This window comes from Anas acuta, chromosome 9 (genome assembly GCF_963932015.1).
Source record: "Anas acuta chromosome 9, bAnaAcu1.1, whole genome shotgun sequence".
Classification (NCBI taxonomy): Eukaryota; Metazoa; Chordata; class Aves; order Anseriformes; family Anatidae; genus Anas; species Anas acuta.
The window spans coordinates 4,083,738-4,106,123 of NC_088987.1; the positions used below are offsets into that span (position 1 = coordinate 4,083,738).

Here is a 22,386-nt window from a genome sequence, read left to right on the forward strand (position 1 = left end):
TTGTTTTGACAGTTCTTCAAAACAAAGCCTACCTTTACATCTTGTAACTGGGTATGAATGTCTTGGTGAGCTTTTCTCAACTGTCTGTTCTCCTCCCGTAAATTATACAGGGATTCTGTGTAAAAGAAACAAAATACAGAGGTTAAGCCCAGATTTATAATACTAAAGCACTGTAACATTAACTACAATTAATTCTAAACAATTCCTGTAGTAACTCTGGATTAGAGTAATTGTAGGATTTGCTTACCTTACATCTCCCCCCCACCCTGTAAAGAACTTTACATTTTTAAGCAGAAAACTTAATAGTTGGTTAAATTTCATTTTGGTGCACCCACTGTGCAACTGGAACTATGCATTACTGTTCATTCTAGGGTCTGCAGATGGCAAAATTCATTATGGTAATCTGAATCTTTAAAATGCAGAGAGGAAGACACCCTCTGCTCTTCCCTCTTCCCCCACATTGCATCTGGTGAGTGAGAGTTTTGTTCTGTAGGACTACGCTATTATTTTGGAAAAGGTGCCCAGATGGCCAGCATACTTAAGCAGCACTACATTCTGGGACCAGGGAGAGGGGCTTTTCTTCCCACTTGTTACATTATGGTGATGTGGAATACTGCAAGCAGACACAAGCAAGCTCTACCGACACGCCAAGCTGCTAGGCTGCAATCCAGCTCAGTCCAAGAGCTCGCTGTATGACTTCGCTGGTGTGGTGCCAAGGCAGAACTAATGAACACAGCCTCTGCCTGCAAAATACTGTGCAGACAGAACTGCAGACAGCTCCAAAACCAACTCGTGTTAGTGACACATGGCAGAAAGCGGCCAAAGGCCCTTGATGGGGAATGCCTCATCCTTTTGTTCTATTCTATTGTATTATTAGGATTGAAAAGTTCTGCAAACTGCAATAAATCTCTGTAATAGGAAGCTGGATGCTAAGAGTAAAAAAAAAAAAAAAATTACTAATTCATCCCCCAAGTATACAGGTGCAACACGTTTCAGAGGAGCTGAGAAAGAGAAAATTAGGTCTATGAGAAACAAATTATGTAAATCATCTTCATAAAAAGGCACATTTAGGTCTCTGATAGAAATGACAAAAACTCTTTACCTTTTTTGGTAGACAAAAGGCAAAGAGGGAAACCTATTTCTCCAGCTTTTATATGAATTTTAGAACTAAAAATGAATGGTAGGATAAACCAGCCTCTGACACTTGATGGGCTTTTAAGTGATCTATTTCTTACTACTTCCCTAATCTAGACAGAAACAGAAAACACAAATAGGAAAAGCTTTCAGAAAGAGGCCATGGAAAATCATCAAGGAAGTGTAACTTATCATAGGCACAGGCTGTGCGTGAATGACCTGTTAGTGAGAACAGAGACACCGCCTTTGTGTCACATCACACAAAACACGATGACAGACACACTTTAATATGGACAGCCAGCACATACCCTTCAGCTTAGAGATCTCCTGCTCCTTTTCCTGCTGCAGTTGTAAATATCTCTCCTTGTGATCACTGAATGTTCTGCTAAACTCTTCTCCTTGTTTTCGGTGATCTTCCTCAAGGTCAGCATGCTGTTTCTTTAGTTCTTCATGTTGACTCTGCAAATACCAAGTTGGACACCGGAACAGTTCTGTATTAGCATATCCGCCTAATATTGTCTTTGGCAATTTATTTAATAAGTCCAGATGAATACGAAGCTTTCATAAAAGGAAGCTTATTATTCAAAGCATGCACACTGCAGATCCTTTCAAACACAAAATGATCTCTGTGATGAGTAGTCTCCTTTTCTAGGGCTACGTCACCTCACTCAGCAGTTGCACTGTCCCATGGGGAGCTGCTTAATGTGTCTAAGAAATTCCTTAGATGCCAAAATATGTGAAGTTTGATTAGTCACTGCTCCATGCAAGTAATTGCATTTGAGAAGATTAAATTATCCACTGGAAAGCCTGACTAGTGAAAACCGCAATAAATCATCTTTCAACAGTACTATTGCATGAGGAAGGCACTGTCAATGTAGTGATGTTCTGGAATGAATTTCCAGAAGCCACTGAGGCCATGCACCCTTCGAACTACAGGATACCAGTGTCCTGTGACACCGTTTACCTCAGTCACCTACCTTCAACATCTGGTGTTGTACACTCAGTGCACTGTATCGGCTATTTGAGTCTTGCTGTAAAAAGAAAACAAAACAGTGTTCATCAGAACAATACTGTCATTCTTCTAACCTCTGTACATGCTTATTGAGAAGTCACAAGCCAATGGACGTAACTTCACAGGAAACAAATTAAGCTCTCCACTTGTTTTGACCATAGCAAGTATACATATTTTGCACTTGCTGCAGCAACTGTGTAGTTGTAACATACCTAACTCAGCTCACAAAGTCTTCCCACTTTCAACCTGAAGTGTCCATAAAATACTAGCTTATTCTCTTCTTTATAAAGAGTTCTCTACAGGTCTCTGGGTCCTTTACCAGACACATCCTTCTTTCTAGCACTTGGTATCTAAAACAGGTTCATGATTTACTTATTTTTATACTTTTGAGTTCAAAGACCACTTGTTAGAAAGTTGTCACTGTCCTTTTCCCTGCAGACTAAGCAATGAAAAGAATTCCAATGCCTTCTCATTGGCCTGTGCACTTAAAAATAAAAATGTTTGAACGCCAATAATATACACAGGAGGATATGATATTTCCTAAATTAATTTTCTGGAAAGATATTATCTCTCTCTTATAAAGTAAGAGGTAAAAATAATTAAGAACAGCAGAGCAGAAATGGAGTGAGAGCTCCTTCAATTAGCACTTGTGAGACCTCTTTCTTTGAACAGCTATAATTGCAAAGCACTTCCTTGTTCTTGCAGCTCAAATAGCATCAAATATTAGCAAAATATTAAAAGCTGGTACTAGGAATGATGAGACTTACCCTTCCTTTATTTAGTGTTTCCTGTGCTTCTAGTTTATAAACAAGAAAATCTAAAACATAAAAGGAAAAATACTGATGAAAAAAACAAACATCTGTACTTAAATAGCATAACTGTATGTAATTTCTCTTAAGAGCTGAATACTTACGCAGTTACAATTTTCCAAGAGATCTTCAAGAACAGAGGAACTTTAAAAAATGTTCTAGTTTTGCCCAAATATTTTCATTCAGATAAAAAGTCATAAATAACAATGTATTATAAATCTTTGTTTGAGATAAAGGGGATATAGACTATAAAGCTCACATATAGAGGCTCAAGACTATGGAAGCAATTATCACATACCACATGAGCTTTCTCAGTAGAGGCACAGTAGCATCATTCAAAAGGAACAGGACATTTATAAATCGTGCATATTTGTATTACAATATAGATATGTACTTCAAAAAGTTTGAAAGTCAAGACTAAACTGAAGTACAACAAAAATCTCCTCTTTTCACTTCTTTGCAGGATTTAAAAATGACGACTCACCTTTGCATTACCTATGAGGCAGCTGTCCACCAGATGGCACCAGACAGCTATCAGGAGCTGCACACTAAGAGGTTTGGTTTTGTTTTTTTTTTTTTTTTAAATGCTCTTAACCTTCGCTAAAGTAGTTATTTGAATGCAGTGGCTGAGTCATCGGTTTTTAGGAATAATGCAGACTTCACTCCGAGAATTACAGTGAATTTACAACTACAAAAGACTCGGAGAAGACTCAAACTTCTGCATTCTGCTAAAGTTTTGTTGAGGGCAGATGTTAAGAAAAAAAAGGTAAGAAATAAAATGCGTGAACATTTCTCCATCACACACATTGAGAACTTAATTTTAAATCAGAAAAAGGTATGCAAGCATGTGTTTACCTTTAAGTAAATCAGAGTGAATCAATTTAACTGAATCAGTCTAATTTCACATTGGAATGCAGGAAAAGATCCTATGTTTTTGTTGCAAGGTTTAAAACTTTGTTATGCTGTAACAGGATTTACACATGCCCATACTCCACATACATTTTTGTTGTAGGTATATCCATATACATGTTTCCTGCGCATACTGTGCCACGTTGTAGTGATCTAAAGCACTAAAAATGTATTCCACAGATCTGCCAAGGTGGTCCTCCTGATGTGTTGTTTTTTAAATATATTGACAACTCATTTAAAATTGAACAATAAACATCTAAAGTTACTATTTTTAATAGTCAATTTATCATAGATATCAAGGTGAAAATCATATTTTACCTTCTTTTGCTTTCTTATGTTCAAGCCTTTCTTTTTGCAATGATTTTTCTAATCTTGATCTGTGTTCATATACAACTGAAAAGACAGATTTTATACACAGTTAATTTTAAAAGCAGGATATTAAAAAATATATAAAAGTCCCCATCTCACAGAACACCCAAAGAAAAAAAAAAACATACCCAGAAAATACAAGTGGAATGAGGTCATAAGGTTAAGGACTGCTTATATCTTTTTTTATTTTTATTTTTGCATGTGATATTGGTCCTGAATTTTTTGTTATTTCTATTGCATTACAGATTACAGTTACTGCATTCCATCCTTGGTGGAGAGTCAGCTATGGTTGTTCTACATGAAACCTACCAAATCATCGTTCCTTCTAGGGTATGTACATACACATTTTTCCATGCTTTCCTCATCTTCTGCCTTTTTTGTAAAGAGACAGAAGATAAAGCAGGAAGAACAAAATAAGCCATCTGAGGGGCTAGCAGAGCTAAAATAAAAAAAATAATAATCAAAAAACACATCCCATGACACTTCTCTGTAAGGCTTGGGTATCAGAGACTGCTAGTCGTGGATCATTTCAGTTTGAGAACAAAATCTAATCTTCACTGATTCTTAACTCCATTTATGCATTTCCTTTGAGTCAAACTACCCATACGATATTCTGGAGATGAAGAAGTGGTCTGCGTGCAGTGCTTCGGGCAAAGAGCAACAAGTCGAGCTTAAAGGCAAAGCTTTCAGAGCACATCCCACAAAACCCTTGACAGGCAAGGCAGGCATGCACGGTGCCCACATCTCCTCCACGGGGGGCATCTGCTAAGAAAAATTGCATGTGTTCTCTGGGAAAGGTGTCCCGATGTCTTTGATAAGCTCTTTTAAAGCCAAGATTGTGTGAACACCTGCATGTAATCCGGATAAAAATGAATTGACATCTAGTTTTACTTGCCAAAAGGTTTTTGCTTTTAAGAATTTATCTGTTTGTTGTACCCACACGTACTTTGGACGTGCTGTATCCCCTGGCAGAGGGTTCCACCACTTTGGTACATGTTGAGCAGCTTTTCAGGCAGCACATGCTTTGGACAGTGAGTTTTGGATGTGTCTCAACAGACAGTGAACATCAGACCCTATTTACCCTTTCCTCACCACTCACTAGACAGAAGGATCATTATCTGAAATAGCTGACTTTGCAGCAACAATATTAATTAGATCTCATAAGTTCACAATTGGATTTGCTAAAGCTCGGTTTGACACCAGCACCTTTCACTGTTTGAATTTTAATTTGCACTCTTGCACCAAAGAGTTGTGACACAAATTAAAGGAACTTGATTTTTTCCTTCAAAACTAGGAAATGTGTTCTCTGAAAATCAAACCATTGGTGTGCATAAGCCTTCAACAGGAAGTCTCAAAGATTAGTATCTTGGCAGCCACAGAAAACTCCTCTTGCACCTTAAAAAGCATTCTTAATTCCCCCAAGCTTCGTTCTGCAGGCTCTTTAGCTACTGGCTTATCTCGAAATGTTTACAGTTTGGCTTAGGTGACAAGGATTGATTAGCAATCCCGCCTCTATCCCTGCTTTGCCATTTATCATCTAAAGTCAAGGGCATCAGTCAAGATGAACTAATGTATCAACATCCTCTGCAACAAAACAGGCATTTAATGAACACTCACAAAGTCGCCAGCAAGTAAGTTTCCAGAGAAGAAGAAAAGATGGCAGCACTACAGTAATGGTTTTATCTAGGCACCGAAGATGGTGAATGCTGAATCACATTGCAAGAGGAGCAGCGGTTGTAGCATAGCAACTCAGGAGAGAAATGAAAATCCATAATGGTTTTCCCCTCCCACGCCATTAGGAGTGGAAATAGGCTTTTTGGCAAGCAGGCTGAGCCACAAACGGATTCTGAGGTAACGTTTCTTGTTGCACTTCTTTGTCCGCAGGCGACCTTCTGCAGCTCCTCCTGGTGTTTTAACGAGTGGGGAACTCACACCAAAGCCATCACGGTAAGGGCCGGAAGAAAGGAGAAGAGGAATGCGATGCTTAACTTTCAGGGACCACAGTGCTTTGTAACTTCTGCACCCAATTTTGGCTCTGCTGAGCTGTGGCTTTGCTGCCCTCACCCAGCACTCGGTGTCACTGGTGCCCCTCCTGGGGGGTGCATCCTCACTGCCACCTTGTGTGCAACAGCCCCTGAAATGCTGGGATACAGCCTGCAGCATCCTGAGGAGTCTCTCAGACGGCCAAAAAGCAACCAAGGAGGAGGGTAAGAAAAACTTCCTCCCACCTCTCTTCCCACCTAGTTAATGTGCTGGTCGAAACATGTTCTGCAACATTTTTTCTCTAATAAAAACCCATAACATGCAACATGATGATTTTTAAGAAAGTGTAGCTGCCATATTTTCTCACTAGCTCTTTTCGGGAGTAGGGCAGAGGTCAGATTTCATACAGGTTGGAGTTTATCTCCCATTAATGTACCAGTAAGGTGGAAATCGTGATGTAAACTTTCTAGGCAAGAGTCCAAAGGCTTGTTGCCGTAGCAGGGGATTTCTTTCTCCACTACCAGCATGGATATGCCTGAGCAAGAATTTCAAATATATATATACACATATTGAAAAACATGTTTTCTATTACAGATTTCCCATCCAGGATATGGAAACTATACAAGGAAAGGGATAAATTCCTGGCAGTGTGATGCACAGACACAGCACTTAAACATCTTTGTCCCAGGGTAAGTTCTCCCACCCCTAATCTCCTACTAAGCTTTGCACAAGTAACTGCATTTTGGTGGTATGTTATATTCAATAGAACGGTACAAAACAAAGGGAGAAACGTGATTTAACTGTTAATATGCACTATTCCCAAACTGAAATAATGGCAGGTATCGAGCCCAGGTGACCTATATAATGTCACCTATGTGAGTGAACAAGCACAACAGGAATGCACAGAAAGGTGATCCAGCCTCAAAGAGCAGAGCCCAGAAACAGAACCAGTAAAATCACAGCTAGTTCAGACACCCTGTCTTCAGTAAGCAGACATCTAACAGCTCCTGAATTAATGTTTGAGAGTTTTACTATCCAGGAAGGGAAGTGGAAGAACAGGTAGCAGGGGAAGGGGGGAAGCTTCTCAGCAGATTGCATCACCGCGTCCATGGCTGAACGTTAATTGCAACACCGGAGTCAAGTTATCTGATGAAAGCAAGTTTATTTAACAGTCGTAGTTAGCTCACTTGGCTTTGCATCTCTAAGCAGTTAAATTATTAGAAAAAATAAGCCATTATTATACATATAAAATAATGTATTTCTGATTTTACATTATCAGCAACTCTGCGGCTGTGTTACTTTGGCATTTTGGTCTGTCTGAAGCATGACCCAAAAGAGTCCCAAGCACCCCAACATCCATCTTACACGCTGAAAAATTAAGAATATACTGGAACTTAAATATACACGATGCCAGGAGTTTCACTAACTGCAGTGTTATTGTTTCTTAACTAATTCTGCAATCTTTCTCTGAGCTCACAGCAATACCATCTTTGGTTTAAAACCAACAGATTTCAGTAGGCTTGGCAACATCCAATGTTATTTTGTCTCAGACTGGGGCAGAGTTGAACTGAAGCAGCAGAGCAGGGCCCACCACACCAGCACTTCTCTGGTAAGGCTATGCAGGGCTGTAGAACACAGACTTGTTACAGAAATACAGTTACATCTCAAGTTCTTGTCACTTCAAAGAGAGCCATTTAAGTTGTGAACCCATGCAAATAGCTTTTCTGTTCGGAGAAAAACATTTCTATTAGGCAAGTAATCCCTTCTAGAATAGATTTTCTAGTCCAATGATAATAATTAAAATGTTGATCTCAGAAAAGATTTCTTGAGTCATCTGATGCTAATGTTTCATGCTGGGAGAACACGTTATTAGTATAGCACGACTCGCTCTCCCAGCTCCAAGCTCTGCATGTCATTAAGTCAGTGAATCTGCCTTCAGACTGGAAGATCTCCTGTTTCACCTTCACCGCTGACAATCCAACCAGTACAACCCATACTGGTCACAGGATGCACTCCTACTTGGAAGACTCATTTGTGAGGTTCACAATAAATCGATATTCCAGTGACGCTGCAAATATCTAAGAAATATAAAGCTAAAGAAACATTCCCACAGTAAAGAGTAGGAAAGCTGTTTTTTTTAAGTAAAGTGCAAGAAAACAGCATTACAGAAACTGTATAGTTACAATACATTGAACAAAATATTGAAGCTATTTCATATTTTATGCCCTTTAAAATTTGTTTTGAATTCATATAAAAAGAACAGAAATAGAAGCCAAGATAACACAAAGCTGATCGTGCGTGAAAAACAAGCTTTCTTCTGGCTTAATTAAGGAACAGCTTTGTATACAGACAGGAATGGGCTGCTCTGTTTTGTTCACTGAAAACCCCAACTAGCACTGCAGGCAGTATCGCATTTGTGTTCACTTTAAAACAAAGCCCTACACTTTTCAGTTTTCACACATAAAAAAAAAAAACAGATAACAGCTTTGTCACATTACAACAGTTACAACAAAGGAACAGGATTTCTCCTGACAAACTAAATCAATGTGGTGGTAATTGTACTTAAAAATAACCACTGCTTTGACTTAATTCTCTGGTCATTTACTTTGCCCATAGCATTAATGAATTTAAGAGAGGTTTGTACTTAATACATGGATCTCCATATCCAGGGGTTTTGTAGTGCCCATCATAAACCTAGTGATGATTTCAGCTGCACAAGGCAAGAAACCCCACCAAAAGTAGCCTACCAATTAAAGTAAGTCTGTTCCTTTAGCTCAGTCAGCACTCCAACATTAAACTAGAACTGGAGAATGGGACTTGAGCAAATTATGCAGCTTTATGCTGCCTTAAGAGGCATTTACGTCAAAGTTTAAAAATCAACCAGATAAAACCTACCCAAAGATAACGCAGAACTGAAGACTTACATTTTTATGCAACTTTTTTTCTAATCTTGCAACACAGGCATCTCTTCCAGGTAAGTCAGATTGTATCTGAAAAACTAGAGGGTAACTGAGGAAGTACCTGTATCCTGCTGGTCCCTACCACAGAGAGCACTGGGAGCCCGTTACAGCTCACAGCTGATTTCTTACTGGAAGCTGTGAGCCTCCTGCTTCCAGCACTATGAAATCCAACTCGGTCCCTGGGGTGTTGACAGGGACAAGAACGATCACTGGTGCTCTCTGTGGAACATGCCCTACATCAAAGGGTTTGTACCAAGCTCTGCAACATTGAGTGTGGAAACAGATTAAAATAAGATACCAGAACTCATCATGATAGAACTTCAAAACCCACTCTGGAATGTGTGCAGAGGTCAGATAAGCATACAAGAAGTTTCATATGCTTATCAAACCTTCAGCTTTGCATCCTCAAATAGAAAAGGAAAAGCTGAAGCACAGCACATAGAAGTGTTGCAGATCTTAAAAGTCTGCTTGTTTGCAGTTGTGGAATGGGAGAATTCAGCACACTAATGCAGTTCACCCCAGAAACACACGCTTATGTTTCTAAGAAATAGTCTTCACCTCTTTTCATTTATCATGATGATGTGAAAATGGATTTCTAAAGTGGAGTAAACATCTAAGTTTAAAAGACTCATATTTCACCCTACCTCATATATGCTCTTCTTTCTTAGAAGTTAAGACCACCTCTAGGAAACAACATGTTTATAAACAAATTGCAAGCAAAACAAAACAATGAGGTGAGATTTGGGGAGGTATTTATCATGCTGAAGCAGTAAACTGGAGTAGGTGCTGCTCAAAACAGAAGTTTGAGAAGGAGCATTAAATGTGATTGAATGTTTAATGCCTGCTAGGCTTCAAACATTACTTTTATTTGGAAATAGATCACATTTTCCACCGCAGAAGAGATTTCCAGCACACTCCACCAATGATTTCTTCCAACATCTTGTGCTGCCCATGATCAGATCACCATCTCACCCCGCATGTGGCATTTCCTATCCACCTGCCTATGCTGAAGTGGTTTTTAATCTGTTTGGTTTTGTTTGCTTTTTTTTAGAGTGATAAATGTAAATTGTTCAGACAAAACCTGTTTGGTGATTTTAGACAAATACTTAATTTTATTTTTATGATTGTATTTAAAACACATCCTTCTGTCAGACACAGGTACATGGCTGTTCAACTCTGGCTGGCGAGTGGCCTGAATGCTGCTTACATTGTCCTTTAAACGACACAGGGTGATTAGCAAATTTTCTTCTAATAGGATTCCTCTCCCCTTTTTATTTATTTTCTTCTCTCAGTTCTCCTGCCCTTTGTGTCACAACACAGAGGCTCATTTTGTAGAGACACACAAACATGCAGAAGGGCTGTGGCAGCAAGTTTCCATTTCATTTCTGAATGTCTGGGGCTGCTCACCTCTTGGCTCCAGGCAACAAAGGCCTGTTCCTTCTCTCAAAAATTGTTTTAGAGCTCTTCCAACTTTCTGAAGAAGTCCAGTGACTATCTACATGCTGCTAAGATTGCATATCTTTTTCCATATATATACACTTTTTTTTTCAGATAGATACATTCAGCTACTAGTTTAAAATTGGCAGTGAAGAAAAACAGTGTGGATTACTTCACATGTAACATTCTAACCGTCTGTCCCAACAGAAACCTACACTTGCACTTTTATCTTAAAGTATGGCAGAAATTGATGCAATAGCTACAGTTATCAACTTACAAAACTGCTAAACCGCTTCCTTAAATTTGTTCAAGAGAGCTCTAACATAAGGGACTGGGAGTCAGCTTCAGTTGTACGTTTCAAAAAGCTGCGTACAAAAAAAAAAAATCAGTAGTTTAAGTTAATGTATCATTGTTTTTATTTTTTAAACAGAAAATCACTATCAAACCTTACAATATACATCTGAGCATGACAGATTGACTGGAACACCGAAAACGTCATTATTCAGTGGTGGCATGAATAGGAATAGGCTGCCTACCGTGCCCTCCAGGAGGGCAAACAGGCCACGCTTCTCTCAGCATCTCTGTAATTATCCCTGGAAATGACTGCCAAGTTCGGGATCTGAGTCACCTCTAGGAAATAAGATACTAGGCTAATTTTGGATACCTTGGAGGAAAGAAAAAAACTGCAAAGGAAGAGGCGGAACAGTTGAAGTTTCTTTAATTTTTCAATTAGAGACATAGTGGAAAAATCTCAGGAAGTTTGAGTTATGCTAGATCACCAGAAAAAGAACAGAACTACATCCATCACAGAAGACATTTTTAAACAAAGAACAGCATCCAAACAGGCTGTATTCCCTACGTGCTTACCTCAGGCTCCAGTACGACAAGAAATTCATACCCCTGACTCATTAAAAAAGTCACCCAACAACAGATTCTGCCTTAATTACTGAAAAAATGGAGTACACAGAGCTATTAATCTGAATTATTTAGCTTTCACTACAATTAAACCTCAAAATAGCACCTGACTTTTTAGCAGGGCAGATGTAATTACTTTTTGCTATGCAAAGATCCTATTCCAAAAATGAGCAAAGTGAACCATACTAACCACAAATTGCTGACGAGATCCTCACGACTGTGTAAGAGATGCTACAATGCATACCCAAATCAGAGGGCGAGTGGAAACTTTATTCCTACAGAAGCCCCACCTAGAGACACCCGGCATCCTGCCAGCCAAAACACGCAGTCCAGTGACACAATGCGTCTGGAACGTTTTATTTAAGGCGTAAGAATCTTACAGTATTAGCTGGACCCTTCCAGCAGTACCTAACTCTCTGACATTAACTGCAAAAATACTGTCAGCGCAACTGCAGAGTCACAGCTGCCCCAAAACTCTTCCTGCTCCGCATGGTTAGCACAGCCAGACACCATTTGACCTGTGCTGGGGACTGCAGGACTCGGGCTCAGTTTGCAGCTGCATCAGGTTGAGGTTGTGGCATCTGCTCCTTCTCTACAGGTCTCCCTCACCAAAGCTGGAGATATTTAGGTGATGCAGAAGCTCCTGTCAAACTTCACCTGCTAGGACCAAACGACAGAAGGTGACTGTTGAAAACGTCAAACGTAAACCCTCCAAAGCATTCACCTGTCTTGTCTCCCTCCTCTCTCAGCTCTGAAATGTTCACAGATCATTGCTCAAAAGCTTGAAAAGGCTTCAATTGTGATCAGCAACACAGAGTTTCAGGATAGTGGCTCTATCTCATACTGCTCAGCATTCATCTAGACGACATACTCTGTGACCTGCACACCGGTTCCCAAGCAGGTGTAAAGTTGCAGCACTAGTACATATTCATCCAGGAAGTATTATGCCCATAAGGGAAGTGATTTTAGAGTATTCAGGAATGTATTACAGGAGTAAAAAACACCTACCCACCACCACACAGAACTATAACTATGCGCATTTTCTCAATTTGCTTTTTCCAGTCTTGGAATTCAGCTGCCCAGACCTATCCCTCTGGATCTATAAGGAGCAAAGCAGCTCCCTGGGTTACAGAACTCAAAGCTCCAGCACCTTTTCTGTGCTCAGAGTATGAAGAAATACTGTTAACTCCAGGTAATCTTAAATCTATGGATCCAGTACGGTGCCACATTGTGCGAGTCTCTACACCTGGCTGCTACAGATCTGGTCAAGTTTTATCAGGTCACCTGCAAGGAGGGGCCTTGGTTTAGGACACAGCACAAAAGGCCCAGAGGAATTCTCCATTTGCTGTTCAGGTGAAGCTTTCTAGCACTGGATGGAATAGTTTTGTGGAAATCCAGACGTTGTCTACAACAGTGTATGCTCTCAACTCGCAAGTCCGGAGCCCCTGCTGGGTTGCCTCGCACAGCCTCAGCCTGCAGAGATCACCTGAAGCCATCAGACATTTAAACTCTAAGAGCAGGAAAATACGGGAGGAAAAGACAGTAAATGTATGATGTTATTAGGATTAGGGATTGAAACAGATTAAACAGATTAAAACAGTACACAAGGAATTACCTAATACCCGGAAGATGAGAAGCCAGAAGTTGCCAAGGCTGATAAATAAATAAATAAATCCTGTAGATACATTAAATCTTGAAGCAAAGATATGATTGGGTTTGTCTACGGCTGTCAGTGCAGATCTGTTCTAGTAACTGAAGTCTGTTCCAGTAAACCAGTAGCTTAAGACTTTGTTTGATGCATCTTTGCAGGAGGTGAACAGTATCAAGTTTTGGTTTTAATCATTTTAAGGAATATTAAGTAAGATTATCTTCATGTTTCAAACACATAATGCTCAGAGAATGAGACTAAAATAATCAGCTTACTGGGGAGATCCGCTTCTCTGTGAAACACCTGCCAGAAAACAAGGACTTTAAGATAACAATGGCTTAGTTTTCTTAGCAGTCACGAGATTCTGTGTCATCTCAAAATCTTGCCTCTGGCATTCCCCTCGTTACTTACAGAAGCAGCCCTGCTTTCTCCTTGCCCATCAGGACATTGTTAAGAGATGATAATACTGAAGTTTGACGTTCTGTTTCATGAAATGCCCTGGCAGTCTAGCTTTCAAACACGAGATCTGCTACAATGTGAGCTGGGCTAAAGATCCAACCTTTCCAGCCAGTTATTCCTAGGCTTCCCAAGTCAATCATTGCTCGAACAGCAACCTGATCTTATTTCAGGAGGCACAAATACTTCTCAGCCCAGTACCTTAAGCTGTGAGCTCCACAGACAGCAGAGCTCCCTACGACAACCATCGTATGCCCCATTCTTCAGATCAGCACATGAGCTAAATGATTTTGACACCTTTCCCATCACCGTTTTTCAGTGATCTGTACCTTCTGCCATGGCAGGTTGTGGTGCTGCTTCTGCCCAAGCGTGCAGCAGATTCAGCCTGCTTCACATGCTGCATTTGAACAAAGCAAGACCATGAAAAAGATTAAAATCTAAAAAGACTGGCTTTTCAAGCAAAAACAGAAAACACTGCTCATTCAGGCATAAAGAACTGGCAAGTACTGAAAGGGAGGTTCCTATTACATAGCACAGATGAAAAACCTGAAAAACTACAGAGAGAGAAAACAGCAGATAGCAGGAAGTTAAGGGAGGCTACACTCCAAGCTATATCCGAGGAGCCTTCTCAAGATTTTGGGGAGACCAAAGGCTTTCAAGCCTAAAACTCTGGCACCGAACTCTGACTGGATATACAAACCTAGGAGTCACCTACACTCCCTTAAGCATTTCCCAAACCGACTCATATTTCACCCACAAGCCCTAACAGCGTTCCTCTGTGCACAATCAGGAAAGCAGCTCCCCTTATAGGCCCGAACAGCCACAAGGAAACCCAACGAGATTCAGAGACCGGGTGGTATTTCGCTGGCATCCACGCGTTTCAATCCTGCAGGCTTTCCAGGAGCACAGCCAGCCCAGCACAATACAGCCTCAGGATCCTCAAAAGGCCAACTTTAAGAAGTTGCCTTTTTCTTTTCTTTTTTTTTTTTTAATTAAATAAAAGCTTACTGATGAAATGTTTGCTCAGGAAGCAGAAGTCCAAGGTTCAATTCTCTCCTCAGCTTGTAATGAGCTTTAAAGTCTTATTCAATCACCCAGAAAAGAGCAGTAAGCACTAAGAAATCAAGCATTGTGAATACACCCACTCTTTTCCTCCTGGCACTACTATGCAAGTGAAGCAGCCCTTTTAACTGCTTCCCTCTTAAAGATTTCAGTGCTCCCAACACACTGCAAGTCCCAAAGTTATCTCTACACCAGTATCAGCATCTTTGAGAAACCAATTACGTCACGAGGAAGAGAAGTTGTGCTGCATGTGTAGCAATGACACATTTTATTGTTCTCCTAAAAGGATAAATCCAAGGAAATGTATCTTGCAATGTGAAGGACAGCAAAGATATGTAGCCTAGATAGTTGCAGAGCTTTTTTGTTTGGCAACAGAGACATTGTTGATTTAAAATCCAGGCTATTTAAAAGTTCAAAGTGCAGTCAGATGCTGCACCTGCAAACACAAGGTTTTCTGTTAGCATTTGCATTGTTTTCAAGTCTTCTCTGTTTAAAACAAATTCCCTTCTGTTGTTCCATGTGAAAGAGTTTAACAAATGGGAAAGGTTCAGAAATAGCTTTGGTTTTGTATTTCACCAGTTAACATAGTGTTTGTGTATCTCAGGATGAACTGGGCACAGATCCTGACTTCTCCATGTTCTCATCCCTAATGAACTCCTTCTGCAGAAATGCTGGTGATGACACAAGGCAGCTCATCCTAGCAAGTGTCATGTGAAATCTACAGGGAAATGCAGGGAAGAGAAGTTTACTTTGTAACTTCCACTTACTGTAGCAGGAGGTCAGGAACCTAACGCTTGCTGCTGCATTTAACGTGCCTGGAGCTCCCAGCCTCACCCTCTGTTAGTTCCATTAACTGTTGCCACAACATAGAACAATTTTTAAGAAACAATTTTATTTTTAAATCATATTTTTCATTGTATGCTCTGATTTAATTGTAAGTATTTTTTCCCCAAAGTTTACAGCTACCGCATTAGGCATAGCTAAACATCCCTATTTATTAGCTTGATGCACTGGCACGCATCCCAGAACAATTTAAAGATATTTAATTGATAATCAAATGTATTTGCATTTTCAGATCCTGGTTCATATTTTACATTTCTCATTGCTGCATTTTTATATAATTATTCTCTTACTTTTTTTTTCAGTGCATCATTGTTGCTGCGTTCATCAGCTACTGATTGCCTGCTGCTTCCATGAATTCATTTGGGTAGATGCCCACTTAAAATAACGTTTCAGAAGGGGAAAGTTAAAACTCACAATCCAGACCCAATGCATCTGATCAAGAGACTATCGCTGTTAGGACAAAGTTTATTGCATGACCCTCCTTGGTATAGCCACAGCAACAGAAAAAGCCAACTTGTTGAATTTTAACTTGAGAACAAGATGTTCCTGTTTCCCCTTCAAATACCGCTGGCAAATATACAGACTAGCAAAAGTAGCCTTTTAGCCCACTGCCACATACCCATCTCCCAGCCAAACACTCAGGCCTTTTTAGTGACAAAAATGAAGGATTTTTATCTTTTTTTTTCCAAGGCATTGCATCATTATTTCCTGAAATTGAAATATGAAGCAACAACGGTCTCAGATCACAGATAAGCAAACTCCAAGTTACAAACCGCTATGAGAATCTAACAGCATAAGCCTAATTCTGCCATTTCTGCATAAAAGCAGCATGCTTCTGGACGTGCTCTTATGTACACTTCCACAGTAAAAAAGCATGGCAGAAGATCGCCCTGAACTGAAGCAGATCACCTGTATTCATGATTTACACAACCTTGAGAAAACAATCCTGTTCTGAAGGTTGTCTTTGGCCTCTGTACACGTTGGGCTGATAACTTTGCACCCGACAATTAGCGAGGTGCTGAGGTCTTGCCCTACCTACAGTGCTGATGCTTCACGTAGATGTTTGCCGCTTTGCATCTGATTTTGGGACATGCACGTGTCAGAGATCGGCATCTTTTCGTCTTCAAGCACTGAAAGCCCACGTTTGGTGCAGCCTCAAACCAAGATACATATGGATCTGTATTTAAGTGGCAGCTTTAAGCCAAGAAATTCAAGGCTGTTTCAACAGCTACAGAATAGCTTTATCCAAATAACTTACCCTTTGAAAAAAAAAATGTTTATTACAATATTCCTCACCCTGCTGGAGCTATTTAACTTTCACGCTGTCCTCCTGGAACTGCAGCCTTGCCTTTTTACAGCCGAGTAGCTGCTCAGCACCACTAGTACTGCTAAGACAACACAGAGGCACACAGAAGTCCCAGAACTGGATGTGGTCTGTATGACATGAATGGGAGCATCCCTGCCTTTTATACCAGGAACTGCCGAGCGATGTGCAGCCCTTGGGGATCGAGAGGCACTCCAGAAAGCGTGCGGGGGCGAGGGAATTGGGGAGCTTTCTAGGAACCAGCAGTGAAACCTCCCACTGACGTCAGCGGGGCTGGGGGCTCACCATGGCCTGACAGCAAAACCTCACGGGGAGAGAGGAGGGGGAGAAGGAGGCAAGGAGCAAAACTTGGCAAGCACCGGGACGGCTGGAGCTGGGGTTCCCCAGCAGAGTGTACGGGCAGGGGACCTGCCTGGCAGCGGTACCTTGTAGCTGGGCCGAGAGGGACTCCTGATGCTGCTGGTACTTGAGCGCCGTGGCCTCAGCCTTCCGCAGCTGGCTCTGCAGCTCGTAGTACAGCATGGCCCCGTAGATGAAGCCGAACACCACGGTCAAGAGCAGCAGGCTCTGGAAAATCCGCTTCTGTTTTCGGGAGCACATCCCGTTGCCCATGTCCCCCGGCGGGGTCCCGAGGGCCCCCCGCCCCTCACGGCTCAGCGGCGGGCGGCTGCAGGCGGCGGACGACGAGGCGGAGACATGGAGGGAGGGAGGGAGGGAGGACCGGGAGGGGGTGGAGGAGGGACAGAGGGGCCGGGAGGGCTCCTCAGCCCCGGGGCACCACCGTGGCGACACCCGGGCCGCTCTCCTCCTGCCGGCGGCCCCGGCGCGGCGAGGCGGAGCGGGGCCGCTGCCCCAGCCGCATGCTGCGGCCGCGGGGCTCGGAGGGGGCTGCGAGGGGCTGACCGGAGGGGGCTGCCCCCGGCCGCCTCGTCCCAGCCCCCGGCGGTGGGGCCGGGCTGAAGCGGGGCCGGGGATCCCCGGCTCTCCCTTTTTTCCTTCCTTCCTTCAGGCCGGCCCCACCGCCGCCGCCGCCACCCGAGGCGAACAAAGGCAGCTCCCCCGGCCCCTCACTTACGTGTCGCCGCCGCTGCCCCGCCGCAGCCGCCGCCGGTTCCCCGGAGGAAGTCCCGCTCCGGGCGCCGCCTCATTGGGCCCGGCCGCGGCTCTCTCCCCTCCCTTCGGGGAGGCAGCGGCTGAGCGCATTGGGTGCCCGCCGCGTCTGTCCGGCCCGCACGGGGCTTGCAGAGCCCGCAGCGACCCCTCTGAGGGGCTCAGTGTGAGGGCTGCGGGTCCGAGAGGTCCCGCTTTAACATCCCAGAATCATTAGGGTTGGAAAAGAGCTCCAAGATCAGTTAGTCCGAGCATCCCCCAAGCACCGTCACACACCAAACCGTGTCCCCAAGCACCACGTCCAACCTCCCCTTGAACACCCCCAGGGATGGGGACACCACCACCTCCCTCAGCAACCCGTCCGCACGCCTGGCTGCTCTTCCTGAGGAGAAATGTCTCTGAATTTCCCACCTGAACCTCCCCTAGTGCAACTTGAGGCCATTCCCGCTAGTTACCTGTGAGAAGAAGCCGACCCCCAGCTCCCCACACCTCCCTTTCAGGTAGTTGCAGAGAGCAATAAAGTCTCCCCCAAACCTCCTCTTCTCCAGACTAAACAACCCCAGTTCCCTTATTCACTCATACTCATTTCTCTTGGTCATCCCGTTCCTTTATTTTTATCCGCAGGCTGCTGTTTGCACCCAGGAGGTGCTGCCCTCGCCCTGCTTGGCCTTTTCCTTCACCTTGCTGAGGCCACTGCTGGATTTTAGGTCAGGTACACAGTATGGCTGTGCTAGGGCCCTGCTCCCAAATGCTGCTGTCATGCATAAAGAGGTGAGGAAAGTTTTATGGGATTTATCCCTCACAAGCATGATGTCAAGAGTTCTCTCTGCTATTGTATCTTACTGGAAAGAAAAAGAAAAACCTGCTCGTCTCAAGCTAAACTAGTGGTATTAACAAAAAATCAAAGACGTACTCCAAAGTTCTTTTTCTAAACATATCCAACTCACTGATCTGTGTTTTTTTTCACAGGCATTATTCTGGCCTTAAAAGAAAAACAACATAAAAGAGGTTTAAAAATTTGTTATTCAAATATTCTACATCTACCAGTACTAAATAGCAGTCGGTACAACAAGCTGGTATGACTTCTGTCTAGATGTATTTCAAATTTTTATTCATTGTCTTTTAATTTAACTGAATGCCTTGCTTTCTTAATTATAAGATAGGGGACTTGTTCAAAGCTGAGAGGTAAGCACCCAGGAAGTGATTGTAATTGCTTTGAAATAGTGATGCTTTTAAAAAAATCATTTTCTTTGCCTTTAGGAAGCTTCCTGAAGCCCTCAAAGTTACATTTTCAAACTTTTGTTCAAAACCACAGGTGTTTCAAATTGCCTTATTTTCATTCAGTATCCATTACTTTCACAATGTAGTCACGGTAGGCTTATTAATATCATCACGCAGAATCCAAATCCAGCTCCCTTTCCTCCCCAAGAGTCCTTCAGAGTTGTCCTGTGCATTGTTGCTTTACCAGGCTCATCAGGATGAGCTCAGTTATGTAGCATAAAACACTTTTTTATCTTGGGACTGAGTCTTTGAAATCACTGAAAGTGGTTTATACTTCAGTCTTGCAGTTATTCAAGTTGCTGAACTTCTTGTGTGTCCACCTGTTGCCTGCATTACCTTTTATAAAACCAGTCTATGCCTTTAGTTTGATGACTTTGTGCTGAAGAACAATTAATTGGCTAACCAGCTACTACATCTGAATACATTTGTCACTTTTGGTCATCATTATGGGTTTATACTCATTGAATAGACATCATAAATTTAAAAGGACACTGAATTAACATCATTATTTAAAACCTATTCCAAACACATGTAATTGTTATGGTAAATCTAATTTATCTGCTTGTAGAAATTGGCAATATCATTAACAAATGCTGAGAAGGAAAGGAAATGAGTCTCTGTCTCTTTTGCTTAATCAAATATTACCTACATTCAGTAATAGCTAGTTACATCTCATCTTCAGCTCATGTAAATTGTGATTGTTCATGAGCAAACCAATTAGTTAAAATAAGTAATTTATTGGGAGCAAGGGACAATTATGTGAAGCTATTATGCAAATTTCAAGTGAAAGTCCCAATATAGAAAGGTTTGGACCTAAAAAAGACTGTAATATATTAAAAAAAAATATTTAAAGTAGTAGCTAGGAGAGGAATGTTACTTTGATTAATTACTGAGTAAGTTCTTGATGCAATCAGGAAAAAAAAAGGGATAGTCTTTTCTGAGCCATGTTTTACCATAGGAAGCACACTCAGAGGTTACAACAGGGAATTCATAAGCTGACATTTATACAGTTTTTTTCGTGAATGATCCAATGAACACAGCAGTTAAATAGAGCGGACAGCAGATTTTATATGTATATATATATATAAACCTACCAATTAATGGATCAGGGATCCAAAGTTGTGGAAATGTACAGTGAAGGTTGTCCTATACAACTCACAGCCCAGTCATTTGGTTGCCAAAAGTTAAGGAATGTCCTGGCAAGGCATATGTTATTACCTCTCCAGCTACAAAGTACATTCCAACTGCAGATGTTTAGGCAAGAATGACCTTTTTGTCCTGTGACTGAAGCTCACTAATGCATACAAAGTTTGTTTTAACACACAGTGTCATTTATTAGTGGCCAGGAACTGAAGAAATAAAAAGGTTGGACTTCATGAGGTGAATGCTCCTGGTAGGATTGAACTTATCTTTGCCTGAGGTCATAGGCTGTGGCGTTAGGGGAAGTCACTTAAACCTGGCTTTTGATAGCTGACCTATCATCTGCTTTTGTCTGAGTTTCCAGCTTATGTAATCAGTTGAACTCCGTTGGCTGATGTCCTAATTTGAGGTGAAGACAAGCAGGGCTGTGTTTCAATATAGAAAGTGCTGTGCTCCTTAATCTGAAAAAAAAAAATAATGATAATAATAATAAATATCAAAAATAAGGTATCCCAAACTGGAAACTCAGCACAGTTTTGACATTTGCTTTCTGGACCTTGGTTCTGGCTGTAGAATAACAGATGACTGACTTCTACCTCTGGGATACAAATGAAGATGCATTTTTTTAAAACCACTTGGCAGTCATGATAAGAATGGGGATAAAACACCAATCAGAAATTCTGCATAGGTGCAGAGTAAAATTAAAACAGCGTGCCGTGCTGAGGTGAGAAAATGTGGTTACTAGTGCAGATGAATACAGAGGACACGCTTAGACCTTGAGCATCTTGTTTCTGGTGCTTCATGACTCGAAGAGCCTTGTCGTTTTAGTGGCTCCAAAACATTACCCTTGTAAATAATTAACGCAGGGGAGCAGATGCATTAAAATGTGCACTTGTTGCAAGAGGACAAGGAATTAGCAGAACTGTTCGGAGCTAGGGATGCATTGGAAGCACGACACGTCTAGGGCGCGCTGGGAACTGCCTTGCCCTGCTTGACTTGGAAGCACAGGAATTTGAGCCAGCCCTTGCTGCAATCCCCAGAAAAAGCTCCTCACACCATTATATGCCCCATTGTTCTCAAGATGACAGCATAAAAAATAATCACTAGTAACAGCTTAAAGCAAATATTAGGATCCCGAATCAGTTAGATACCAATTGTTGAATCAGTAATCAACTTTAAACAATCGCCTGATGATCCCCCTTATAAGAAACGTGCAGTTGGAGAGTGCTGCGATTCCTGACAGCTGGCATTTTACAAAGCAAAGAAAATAATATTTGAGTGCTGCTGATAATATGAATGTCCGTGTGATTAAGGGGATGACATTTGAGTTGTTAGCCTGACAGCAAGGAACAGAAGCGCTCTGAGGCAGGGATGTGTGCGCGGTTTGGTTCCGCGTTTTGTTTGTTCTACAGATCAGCCTGAACCACTAAGTGAAATGCAAACAATGATAATGTGCAGCCTGACTCATGCAGGTGGATGTATTTTGCAGGAAGAGCGACCGCATATAAGCGATTAGGGTCTGAGCCTTCGGTGAGGTGTGAACAGCCGGGGAGAGTCCAACCCGGGCGAGCACCACGCAAAACAGCTGGGGCACGGCAGCCTGCTGGGGCTTCTGTGTCATAGGGTTTTAGGTTGGGGAATCCTGATTCCTACTCAAAAAAGTCCAAGAGGAAAGTGGGCATCCCCGTTTTATCAAAAGACAGCATTTGGACTCTTTTGCGAGTCAGAAGAAAATGTAGGACTTGGGAACATTGACTACAGACGTTGTTTTTTCTAACTCACGGAGTAATCCCCAGTGATTTCATTTTCCTGGTGCATTTCCCGTCGGGCTAGCCAGACTGGAGGCCATGGCAGATGGAAGTGTAAATAATCCAGTGAGTTTTGACTTGTTCCATCCACCATTTTTTTCAGTCTTGTCAGATGAGTCCATTTTTTTTTTTTTTTCCCAGTTTTTTAGTTTTCCAGCACCTGAATAAAAGCCAGTTTCTGATAGC

The 22,386-nt window shown here is 41.9% G+C and overlaps 1 protein-coding gene across 2 annotated transcripts in view; it reads right to left on the minus strand.

Annotated features, from left to right (window-relative positions):
• The window catches only part of GOLIM4 (golgi integral membrane protein 4), a 31,958-nt gene extending 13,966 nt beyond the window's left edge, over positions 1-17,992 (minus strand). The window contains exons 1-6 of one of the 2 annotated variants that reach the window (XM_068691676.1): positions 17,287-17,992; positions 4,183-4,257; positions 2,914-2,963; positions 2,112-2,165; positions 1,443-1,593; positions 33-115 (exon numbers count right to left, since the gene is read on the minus strand). In XM_068691676.1, the coding sequence (XP_068547777.1) occupies positions 33-115; positions 1,443-1,593; positions 2,112-2,165; positions 2,914-2,963; positions 4,183-4,257; positions 17,287-17,473 (600 nt within the window). In that variant the 5' untranslated portion in view covers positions 17,474-17,992. The remainder of the gene's footprint in view (positions 1-32; positions 116-1,442; positions 1,594-2,111; positions 2,166-2,913; positions 2,964-4,182; positions 4,258-17,286) is intronic. The other variant, XM_068691675.1, reaches the window with a different exon arrangement.
• Between the last annotated feature and the right edge of the window lie 4,394 nt (positions 17,993-22,386).